The sequence below is a fragment of the Anopheles moucheti genome, chromosome 3 (genome assembly GCF_943734755.1).
Source record: "Anopheles moucheti chromosome 3, idAnoMoucSN_F20_07, whole genome shotgun sequence".
Classification (NCBI taxonomy): Eukaryota; Metazoa; Arthropoda; class Insecta; order Diptera; family Culicidae; genus Anopheles; species Anopheles moucheti.
In genome coordinates, this window is record NC_069141.1 from 64,411,954 (window position 1) to 64,424,201 (window position 12,248).

At 42.8% G+C, this 12,248-nt stretch overlaps 1 protein-coding gene across 2 annotated transcripts in view; it reads right to left on the reverse strand.

Annotated features, from left to right (window-relative positions):
• Nucleotides 1-5,255: 5,255 nt before the first annotated feature.
• LOC128305219 (uncharacterized) overlaps nt 5,256-12,248 on the reverse strand; it is a 135,044-nt gene continuing 128,051 nt past the window's right edge. For both annotated transcript variants that reach the window (XM_053042573.1, XM_053042571.1), the window contains 3 exons: nt 5,910-6,259; nt 5,557-5,833; nt 5,256-5,480 (listed from right to left, as the gene is read on the reverse strand). In XM_053042573.1, coding sequence (XP_052898533.1) covers nt 5,465-5,480; nt 5,557-5,833; nt 5,910-6,259 — 643 coding nt within the window. In that variant the 3' untranslated portion in view covers nt 5,256-5,464. The remainder of the gene's footprint in view (nt 5,481-5,556; nt 5,834-5,909; nt 6,260-12,248) is intronic.

Below are 12,248 nucleotides of genomic sequence, written 5' to 3' on the forward strand. Positions count from 1 at the left end.
CGCTTCACGCGCGTTTTTACCCTGCGCAAGCAGCTCCGTGTTTGACGTTTATGAGGCAGCTCATCCAATGGCAGCAGGACGATGAGATTTTCAAAGGTGAGCAACAAGGGTAAAAGAAATGATCGTACACGCGCGTGTATGTGTGTGTTTCGTTGTTCGTGGATACTAAACAGTTGCAGGTCGTAACTTTTCCTTTGTTCAAAATTCACAATCAATTCACAGGAATTGTACGGTATATTTTTGTATGAACTGCTTTTGTTTTACAAAGCGTGCACTGACAGATGTGCTGGTGAGCGGTGAGTTTTGCTTTTTATTTCACAACCGATAATGAACACTTTCGCACGTGTCAGCTCACCTGGAATGCAGGAGACATCCAACCAAACTCACAATTTAGAATACAGGAAGAACTCGTGCGTCCGTTTTCAGTAAAATTATGACGTCGCAATCGTTCCGCTTAGTGGGATGTTCGTTAGTATGCGGTTCGAGATCGGGTTTGGTTTTTCACCTTTTCGTTGATTGTTTTTAAAGCAGCTAACATGCGTACGGTGTGCACATGTCGAACACTTGCGTTTAAATGAAACCTATTTCTGCATCACTGCGCGAAATTGTTCAAAAGATCTTTACGATGAAATAACCGCACATAGCCACAGGTAGGTTGCCACCAATTCGAGAAAAACGGATAGAATAACCCGTAAAGTGTGGAAAATTCCTTAATTATCCGTCAACGAATTATTCACTATTCAGCAAGATGGTAAAATGGTTGCACGATGCACTGATTTGTTGTAGCTGTTTTCCACCGTTTAGTTTTAATCAAATATTAGCGTCTGACCACGGAATATTCACTGCTTTCAACGTATTTTTACAAAACGCGTTTTGTGCGTACTTATTACGATGTTTCCAAGTAATTACGATGTTTCACAACACAACTGATGTGCACGACGCCGCGTTCGTTATGAAAGTGACAAGATGGCGGTGAAATGAAGCCGTCAAAAGTGAGTGAGCGTTAGCTCATGAGGTGAATGTTTTGCTCTTCTCACCGAACACGGTTCAATGCTATTGCATTGCACACTATCAAACCCGGGAGCGAATCAAACCCGAGAGTGAGAGCGAATTTATTCCAGGCTGCAGATGTCACCTCTTGAAGAACATGCTCTCCTGGTGTCGGAAATCTGAAAACAGTTGGTTTGTATGGAATTTCGTACCGGTCGATGAAAAGTTTGTGCGAGAGATGAGGAATACTTCCCATTTCATCTATCTCACTTGCACTAGCGATCGCTCTCACGGGTTTGATAGTATGCGATGCAATAGTGATGGGTAAATTTATTTAAATTTCAGATCAATACAAGCAATGAATGGAAAGTAATTGCAGTTTAAAGTTGTAAAAAAAATACCCGGGTATCCGGTTGCCTACTTGAAGGTTGAAGCTATCCTCAAATAGCTCAGAATACTCAAGAATATCCAAAAGAGGAACAATGTAAAATAAAATTACTGTGATTGACCATTCAGTTATGAGTAAAGTAAAGTTAAAGAAGAACTCACTAAAGAAAAAGAAGAAGAAGCCTGTATTAGTTACTTACCATAAAGCATACAAATCAAGTGTAATAAAAGATCCACTTTTATTATCGTTTTTCTTCTTTTATTTGTCGTTACTTGTTTTGTGTTCTTTTGTTGTTTGTTTGTTTGTCTTAACAAATTATTGATTTGTTTCGCTCCGGACACACGTCGCGTCCTATTTGTCAACGGTTTACCGTAACCGTCCTTTCGCTACAAACGCATGCTTCCGCCCGCCCATCTATCCTAATCCTTTTACCTTCACTCGTCTTCAGTTTTCTGTTGTCACTGCAACGTTCCTTGTTGTTTTTATTAATCGATATTAATATATATATTCATATATATATTCATACGTATTACACTTAAAACCTAACGTGTTTCTATTCCGTTACTTCTGCATTGAAATTTTCTTTTATTCATAATTCATAATTCATCTTCTTCCATTTTCACTTGGTTATGCATTTGGATGTTTCACTATTGTGGCTGTGTGAGGAGGGCGGGTGTTGTTGGATAATCGATTTTGGAAGGTTTTGTTTACGCTTCTAGCAGGGGGGAAATGTATCCAAATATCGTATCAATTTACGTGACCGTCAGCACCTTGAGCTGAGGTGTGGGCACGCACCATAAAGAGCATATCAAGTCACAGAGCTTTTGCTAACAACAATGCCAAAGGAGTTTGAATACCATTGCGTCAAAGAAACGTAATAGGTGTTTAATAAAGTCTTCCATAGAAACACACCACACAACAGGGTGGGGTTGGCGATCATGTTCAAAATGATCAGCCCTCGCAGCACCAAACGAATAATAACAATTTCATGAGCTAAGCGACTCAACCAACGTATTTAGAAAAGTATTTCATCGTTAGAATTTGTTTTCGTTCGCTCCGTATTTGGTGTGCCAACCTACAACCTACTTCTGTGTGTGTATTAGGCCGCCAGTTTAGCACAGCACCTATTGGAACTCAGTTTTGGAACTTTTCGTCATTAAGTGCATATTTTCGGACCGTGCCCAAACCCCCTGCAAAAGCCTCTAAGTGGTGTAAACAAAAAAAAATGAGGAGGCCCATTATAACGTTACTCAGTCCAAAAAGAGAGAAAGTGACCCCATCACCAGTCGGTCTAGAAACGTGCCTTCCAACGATCAACGCTGTTGTGGACGTAGATCGTCTAGTTGTATGTGTGTTTGTGTATGTATGTGTTTGTGGAAATATTCTGATGCACTATGATGCACCGTTTTGCTACAAATATCTTTTTGGCTCACCAAAATGCCTTTTAATGCTTGATTATGGTTATGGTTTAGTTAATGCTTTATCTCTTTTTTGTTTATTCTGCCTTTTCCAAAGCCAAGTTATCGTTGTCGAACACATCGTTTTAGTTGCATTCACTGCTCTCAGGAGTAAACGGTTCTACTAGTTTTAGGACAAATATCTGTTTGCATCTGTTTCCGTATCTTACACATCGCTTTGCAATTGCTTTTCGCTCCTGATTCGGTATGTCATTTTAGTTCTGTATTTTTCCAGCCGACACCTACTACACCTCGTTCGTTTCACTTGGTATGCTTCAATTGCTATTAACCAACGCTCGGTATCTCTGTCGGATGGACCGAATTTTGTCTAAATTTCATGTACTTTCTCTCACTCCGACTGTTTAAGACTTTTGTTTGATTACTGAAGTGAACAGTAGCTCTCTCAGAGCAGATGAATATATCTTTATTATCAAAATGTACCTTCTTCTGTTCACTTACCATTTACTTGGCTGTCTCGTTGTTTTTGTCCCTTTTCCATCTATTTTTAATGCGTGTGTGTGTTGTGTGTGTTTTTTTTGCTTCTTTACTCTGCGAACCTACATCATCACATGCCAGGGTTAGCGCGTAAGCATCTTATACACTCGCTCTTCTCTCCTCTAAGTGATTTGATCAAATTGAATTCTAACACGGCTTTACATTATCGTGTATCACGGGAGCGTGATGTGAAGGAGTTTTCCAAGCATGCGATACCAAGTTCTTTCTATGGGTAAAGGATTTCTAAGTTTAAACACCGATTCTTCCCCGCTCGTTGCTTCGTGCATGCTAATAATATGCGCATATCCCTCCGGAATAATTATACGTTCGCACCGAGGATCAAAACTCTGCTGCCGTCCGTTGCATTCGCAGGATATGTACAATGTAATGAATACGTTTCTCTTCTCATCTTCGTTTTGTTTGCTTCCGGTACTGGTGGTTGTGTTAGCGATAGTAGTAATAGCAGTAGTAGTAGCAGTAGTATTACTCATTGCAGCACTATCAGCGATTTGGCAATGTGCCAGCCTGCATTAGCAGACGTAGGACATTTTTCTTCCTTCCTGTGTGCAGGTGTTAGATGCAATGCACCAGTTTTATTTTCCAATGTGTCGATTTTCAGTCCAGTGTATTTGCGTCCTGTAATGTTCACTGGTTATTGATCGTGCCCGCGCGCATATGCTGCTGCTGCCGCTACTGCCGGTCTCCCACACAACTGCTGTGGCATATTTTATCCGGTGCCTATATTGCTAAAACTCACATTAAGCTGTGATTACTGCCGTATGTGCTCAACCTGGTGAGCATACCTAAATGTGTCCGTCTCGTCATTCCGTTCTAAACACGATTCCCCACATCACCTCGCATGTGATGATATTTTTCTTCTCTCCTTTTGCCCGCCCTTGCGCTTCGTTTATTCGACCCTTCTTTGTAAGCGTCTCTAGTACCGCATAGCTAAACACATCTCCGTTTACTACTGCCATTTTCCCAAATGTTCCACAGTTTCATTGTTTTGAGAAATGTGTGCCCTCACCCCTTCACATACATTTCATGCTCATTTCCTCCTTGTCGGTAACATTCTAATAACGTCATCAACATTATCACAGTATGATTATTCTCATTTATGTTTTTGTCCTTCTTCAAACAGTTTTATCTTGCCTTTGTTTTTGTTTCTTCCAATTGTGGATGTTTTGTTTTGTTTTGTGTTATCTTTCCATTGACGCGGGATGTTGTTTCGTGTTGCGACACATGCCATTTTCCTTTGCTACACATTTACTGCACACCATGCGCTCGTTTCAAACCAAAAACCATTGAAATTACTTAGCATTTCAATGCTTAGAAGCTATTAACTGCACATCCACGCATACCAGCATCCGATTCAGACCTGAACTCATGGCAAAGGTTCTTCACTACAAAATACAAAACAGTACGCAACCGAACTGTGCTAGCAACGGGTAGTAGTAAGTATAGCCTTCCATTTCGTGGAGGAATTTGTCTAGGCATGCATTATTCGAACTTCATACCCGCGGTGTAAGTAGAGCGTCATCAGTGTTTGGATGGATAAAACCTATAATCTTCGCCGCCTGCTATTCACCTCTCATAAACTAGGAGCAAATTGTGTCTGTTTGTGATGATCGTCGAGGAATCGGATTGGCATCGGTCGGGATGTACGATGGAAATGTGTGGTTGTTGGAATCTTAAATTTTGCGATCCCCTTTTGCTTGGTTGTTTTGTAGACTGGTGGGAAATTCTAATTGAACAGTGCAGGCCTTTTAGAGGATACGTCCTCAGGCAGCGAGCTTTCAATAGTTGTAAAGTGGAAACCACTCCAGCAAAGCTTTGAGCCCTGCATTCTACTGCTGGATGTTAATCGTTATTGAATGTTGCAGGTGGTACAGAAATGGCCGCTTCCGCTACCGTATATATCCGTATCCGTATATACCGGATATTGTCCGCTATCCAAAACCAAACCGATGTGTGACTGGTCAGTGGTGCTTATGAACGACAAAACCGCGTTGCTGTATACTTGACAATTTCATATGTACACCGTCAGACGCTGGATGGTAGTAATTTCTAATGAGAAATGTAAAACGTAATGAATGGCAAATTGCTTGCTCTGTTTGGCCCTTCCTTGCAGTTGTCATGGCCTATGAAACCTAAAATGAGAAACGAAAATGTTAGCAATTGCAGCGTTGCACTCTCGTTACGTTGCAGCAGAGCTGGAACACGCACCTGGTAAGATGTCGACTACCTTCGTGCACGGCCATTTCGGAGCTTTTGAACTCGTTCAATTCCTTGCGGATGGCGGCCTTGTCTTTCGGAGTCAATCGTGTCCACGGTTTGTCTGCCCGTCGGTCGTAATCGTGGGCCTGCGTCACCTCAATGTAATCGTTAAAGCGGATAATTTTCTTCTCCTTCAACTCGTCGACCGTCGGTCGGAAACTGAGCTTCCGCAGCAGATAGCGTTTCTTTTCCTCCTTTTGCTTTTTCTCCTCCGCCGGTGATTGAGCTGGTGGGTTAACAAGTTTACACCGATTAAACATCACCCAACGTAGATGACGGGGCTTGCATTATATTTTACTTACTTTTGAGAATATTCCGCTCGACAAGTTCCTCCGCCGTGGGCCGCATTGACAGCCGGCGGATTAAACGGGCACCGATCGCTTCTTTCGATTCTTGCTTCTCGTTGTCCGACTGCAGCTGTAGGATGTTCCGGTTGATCAGTTCCTGCCGGTCCGGCCTTAGCGCTAGCTTAATCGAGAGACTCTCCTTCCGTGCGATCTTGGCTGCACGGTCCGCATCTTCATCCCGGTAGCAGATTGGCCCATCGGACTGATCACAATCATCGCCAGTTTCACGGATCACGAAGGGACGAGCGTTTTCCTTGTTTTCCATCGTGCTCGGTAGGCCGATTTGGAAACGCATCGGTCGAGAACTGCAGAACGTGAATTGAAGTTGCACGGTGTGGGGAAAGTAAAGAATTTTACTCATTAGAATTACGTTAAATCTCTACACCGAATTGTAATGGAAATGGGGTGGAACAGTGTGATGCTTTATTGCTGTCAGTGGCAAAAAGACTACACTTAGGTTATTGTATGGATTTTGTTTGTTTTTATCCAGGAAGGTACATTAATATACGCTTAAAATCATAACACAATTTACAAACAGGCATATACAAACAAAACCATGTGTTTCATATATTGGTAAAGTAGTCAAACCATAACTGTAATGTAGTATTAAATGAAATGTATTAAATGTAATGCAAGAAACCTAAAACTAAACTCAACCAATCAAAACGTGCAACCTGAAGGTGTCGTACCGCATAAAATTCCATTTGTTATTTATTCATTCATTCCGCTAGTTTAAAACCTTCCGAAGCACATGCATGCATATTGGGTTCCGGGTTTGTAATGTAAAATGTCATTAGTTGTGAGATTCTGTCCTTATTGTTATGTACTCTAGCCAAGTTACGCACTGATTGTGCTTTATCTGCAATGTTCCTCGTAATTACAAATGATGAAATTTGTGAACGATTCCTGCGCCTCAATGCATTGTTACAACACACAAAGCATGTGCCATCAACACGACTGTTCATGCGCGGCATAAACCTTGCCCATATCTTTGCCACATAGGATACCAAGTAGTAGCTAGGTAGACAACAATTAATCATTTGTAGAAGATCAGCAACAACACTGAATTTGCATGACAGCTTCCGTGCCAGACGGAACACTGTCGCGCGGGGTTTGTGCTGTGACAAGTCTGTGTCTGCGACTACAATTTATTCCCCAGCGAGAGTAGTCCGAAAGGTGGCAAATGTAGAAGATCCCTTCCGAATTGCAAATGGACGCACAAGTGGCGCAGTGTTTGTTGCTCTTTTTCTGGATTTGTTTGGGAAAGAGAACGCGTCAACGGACTTACTCGAATGGAATGAATTTTAACATTCTTTAACCCACGGTGACAGTCCGCGAGCGCCACTTTCTTGGCCATACTTATGGAGACTCATTCTGAACGCTGCTACAATTGAAGCTGTCAGTAACGCAATTTCTCCAGAGCTTTCCAAAAAGCTTGCAGCTCCATCGAAAAGCGCACGATGGTGGCACATCGCACAGAACGTCCCCGCACACATATAATTGGGTGGGTTGTGTGAAAAGTGGAAAGACATTATCATTATAATGGAATAATTTATCATACACTTGCACAAATAATAGTGGCTTGCTGGTGTGTGTGGATATCCCTTCCGCTAATGGTTTTCCAAAGTAGACGACCAGCAAATGCGGGTTTGTTTTTTGTTGTATTCGGGGTGGGTGAAGGAATGTTATCCTTTCGCAACGACTACACCAGCTATGTGTATCATCCGCTAGCAGCAGACAACCCCAACAGCAGGGAACAGGGAAGCAAAAACTAACCTTTCCGTTCGGATATCGTTGACTAACCGGCAACAAAACGGGGAACGAGAGTTACCGCGCTTAGCGTGGCAGGATATCAATTTTGCATACTCGACAGAAGTGCAACGCACTGCAGGGGCTATGTGCAGTTGACAGGATGGCGACGGAAGAACGCCAGCAAACGGAGCGAACATTAATTTACATCCTCACCGTTTCCGGGGCGCACTGTACGTACCTTTGCCGCACTCGTTATACGGCAAGTGCCGCTGCGGGAACGGCACGTACGTATCGCTTATAGTTTTATTTCCGACACCGACCCAGACCTAGACTTTGCGAGGGAGTGGGGTCCGTAGTTTGTTGAGATTAATTATTCAAATTTTAATCCGTCCGGGGTTTTGCTGTGAGCGATTGGTAAGCTTTGAAAGTCCCCAGTGAACCGAAGAGAGAGAGAGAAGCGTTTCGGGTCCTCAATTAATCGTAGTAATAGAGTTTAGAGTATGCTGGCAAGGTTCATTGTTTGATGTGTACAAGTTTACGAAGCATTAAGCTCGGTAGGGGGATAATTTATACAACACAACATTGGGAGACCCATTCAGAGGGCGTAGTTATTATTATGAAGGTACTCCACAAAGTGCACTTTAATGTGAGCTAAAATACATTTTCAACTAGAAACAAGCAGAATAATTTGCCGAATAACAGATCCGCGAATGGATGATCTGATCCTCGTGATTATCCTTTTTTGTAATTCAAATATATATGTAGACCACACTCTAGCGTCAACTATCAACCCGGCAAGCGTAAGTCTCCAGTGTCTGACAGGTTCTTAACGTCACGTGTCGTTGGTACGTTGACATAATCGCGTTCCGTTCACATTTAACGAAGATGTAATCAAGTTTATTAGCCGCACTGGTAAGGAGGAGCCCATACCATAAAGCGAATGAAACGTTGACTTTAGGAACCAGCGCATGTAATGGAACACGTGCCCCCGTAGTAAGACATTGTAGTTGCACACTAAAAACCATTCGGGCGTCTTTTGCCAGCATGCAGCAGCAAGAAAGGTTCGGTTGGGTGTCGGATTGTCTTATGTTGTCGGTGTTTCTTTGACTTTTTGCCCCGATGTGTGTGCAAGCACACGGCCCTCGAGACTTTTGATAGATGGATGTCGCATGAGCACGGGAACGCTAAATCCACTGAGTACGGGGTTTAATTAAGGTTCGTTCACTGGTTTCACTATCGACACATGAAAAAGATGCTGGAGAGGATGTGTTTGGTTGAAGCAGCGTTGCTCCCTTCTGTTCGTTATTCAATTCTGCAAATGATTCTGTGTAATTTGACATTTGAAATTTGCACTCCTTTCACGAGAAGCTGCATCTTAGCATATTACCAAATAAATTACATACAAAAGGGTGCTCCATAGCTGTCAATTAAATTGTATGCTTTTCTTCTTGCGCTTGAAACAGGGAAAAGCACAACCAATTCCTTCCGGATAAATTCTGTTCAGATGTGAATGGATGCCCCAGAGCGACATGCACCACCCGGAGCCTTACCGCCCACAGGACATTGGCGAACGTGCACACGGATGGATAACGCATACAGCAGCGCAAACGATCGCCATGTTTAGTCGACTTGCTTTGTGTGTTGTTTATTCACCCTCGGGGAGACCGGGAGCCATGGTGTTAGTTGGCCCGAAGCCGTTTGTAGAAGGAAATTAACACTTCTGCGCTACCACGTCTGAGGCCCAGCGTTGGGCTGGCCTTCTTGAAGAGTGGTTTCACCACCGTACCGAACCGTATAGATTTATGTACACAATCAAAATCAGATACATCTTCAAGAATGCAAGCATTAATATGTGCCTTTTCGCCGTTTTCCACATCAAACAAGCTCTTTCACTGCTACGGGAAAACCTTTTTGCTAAGTGAAATGTTGTTCAAAAGGAAAGCTTCGCCGTCGGCCTACAAACGTAGGCTGAAACATAATCCAGTAGTTTTAACCACTGGGAACCGCCGCGTTGACAGGGCGGAAATATTAAACAAAATAAACAAAATAAAAAAAAACTTGTGCTGCGCACGTGATTCTATTTTCAAAATGATAACTTTTTCGCAGCAAGATCCATCATTAGTGCGCGAAAAGCGGACGCGGGGAAAGCGCGCTGTGTTCGTGCATAAATCATAACGTGCTTATTTCCGTGCGCGACCGCCGCAGCGTAGCGTACGAGAAAACGTGATGCTGTCGGTGCGACGGTTTACGCCGTACGAAACACTTCCCAATTATTTTCCATCCCGACCAGACCAGTCCGGTAATCTTTGCACTGCCTTGGCAAGAGTTTCGCCCCGGATTGGATGGTTTGTTTTCTCGCCACCGCAAATAAGTAGTGTGCTTTCTGTTCTAATACCGATAATGCTTGTTATGTTTACAGAAAGGAAGCAACAAAAAAAACCACGATGGACGATGGACTACAGCGTGATAAATATTGTTGATCAAACTGTGTTGCTTTGTGAGTTAGAAGTTTCTAGTTAATTAAACGTCTTGCAACTCTCCGTGTTCCACACACCAAGCTGGGAAGGGATTGGTTTTGGTAGTGTTTTTGGCAGAGGTGATGATGATACGCCGACACCTTCACGCCTTTTCGTTTAATGGCTACACCTTTTTGAACTTTTAAGCTCTTTTGCAGTTAATATTTAAATGAGCCATCATAACGACCGGTAGGGCGAGGGAAGGGCTCACTCTGTCGAACATGATGAGTTCGTCCGTGCCAGTTTTACACTTGGATACATTCTAACCATTATACTCAAACAGTTAATATTCTCGGCGAACAAACTCAACCATGTAAACAAGTCTACCGTGCATTTTAAGGTTTTATTATAAACAAAAAAATCATCAAACAACAGCGACCACGCAGTAACACTGCTTAAAAATGATATAAAACAAGCTTGATAGTGATCACCACCCGGGAGGAAAATGATTTCTTTCGCTTGTAAAAAGAACCCAAATTTTGTTAAAACCTAACCAGCAACAACCGGGAATTTATTTCACCTTGAATTCTTCTCCCTTGACAGGGAAGGGTTGCCACAAAAGACAGAACTGGTTGGCTGCCTGTTCGGGTATTTTTTTTTTGTTTTTGTCTCCCGGCATTGAATAAGGCATCGCATAACATCACAAAAGCTTCACAAAACGCACAATATTTACGCACGGTTAAGGGCACCAAACTAACGAGAGCGTTATGGTTGAAGAAAAAAAAAGGGTAAAAGGGATAAGAAAGTGCAATTTGTCCACGAAGCGACAACGGGGTTTCGATGTGTTGTGGGTAAGCCACCATTTTACCGGCTCGTGGACATGGACAACGAAAGTTTTAGGTTTTGGAATTGAATGAATTCCGTTAAATATTTAAGTAAAGCAACGTTCAGCGGTGGTAGAGAAAAGCTTTCACCATTCGCCCGATCCATTCTGTCGGCAAATCCTCACGGACGAGCCTTAACGATCTTACGCAGAAAAGGGCCATCTCAGATCTGTGACGGGTTGGGCGATGGCGGGGGTTTAGAGCAAAATTAATTCGAGTGATTTGTAATACGTGTCTCATCCAAAATGATGAAAGCTTTTCTCGGAAGAACATTCTAGGTTCAACAGTCCCCAATGTCCCCAATGAGCTTGTGCGTTGTGGTCCAGCAAATAGTTTGTATATCTTTGCGAATTACTTTTGCCGCTTGTTAAGGAAGGTTTGCTTTTCAAAAAAACAAAGCAGTTGAAAGTGGTAAATAATTGCTGAATGAGCTAAAAAGCTCTTCTTGTTATAAAACAACTGTATCCAAAAGAATGAAGGTTTCGGCTCGGTTCAGACGACATAAAGATTTAACAATACATCTTCCGTCCATCTAAAGCATGCTTAGTCGAGCTTAACTGATAGCCGTGTCTTTCATACATCTCCTTCCATCCCTTCAAGATGGCACAGTAATGAAGTTCTGCCATCATTTCAGTTTTAGGACCCATACCGGATCACCACAAACAACGTCTCGGTAATCTTGTTTGGATTAAAAGATTGTGGTCGGCATTTTGGCGTCTTCCTTCCCGAATCTATGTGTTCGTTTGCTGCTGTCATGTGCTCTAGCGGCACAAAGGGACTTTTGTTATATGTTGCGATAGAAAAAAAAAACATAACTATACATTGTGCAAATAAATTGTCTGCCGGTTTGGTGGAATAAGAACGTGGGCTATTTCAATTAGCTCACCAACAGCTAGAAACATTCGTCCATTGCCGGTACGTACGCGCTGTGCAGTTGTTGTATTGTGCTCTAATGCGACACGATAGTGCACTTGTGTTGATCGGAGACACACGCATTTCGTCAAGGCCGTGCAGGGAGCGAACTGAAAGCTGCAGCACTGTGTGCTAGACGTGACAAGCGAATGCTAATCCAATTAATGCTACGGAAGCTGTACGTGCCGTAAGCAAAATAAAAATGACCAGCACGTGACAGTAAGCGCCGAGTGCCCATGGGTGGAAAATCTAAGGGAGGAAAGGCGTGAAAATGCGACGCTACAAAAACA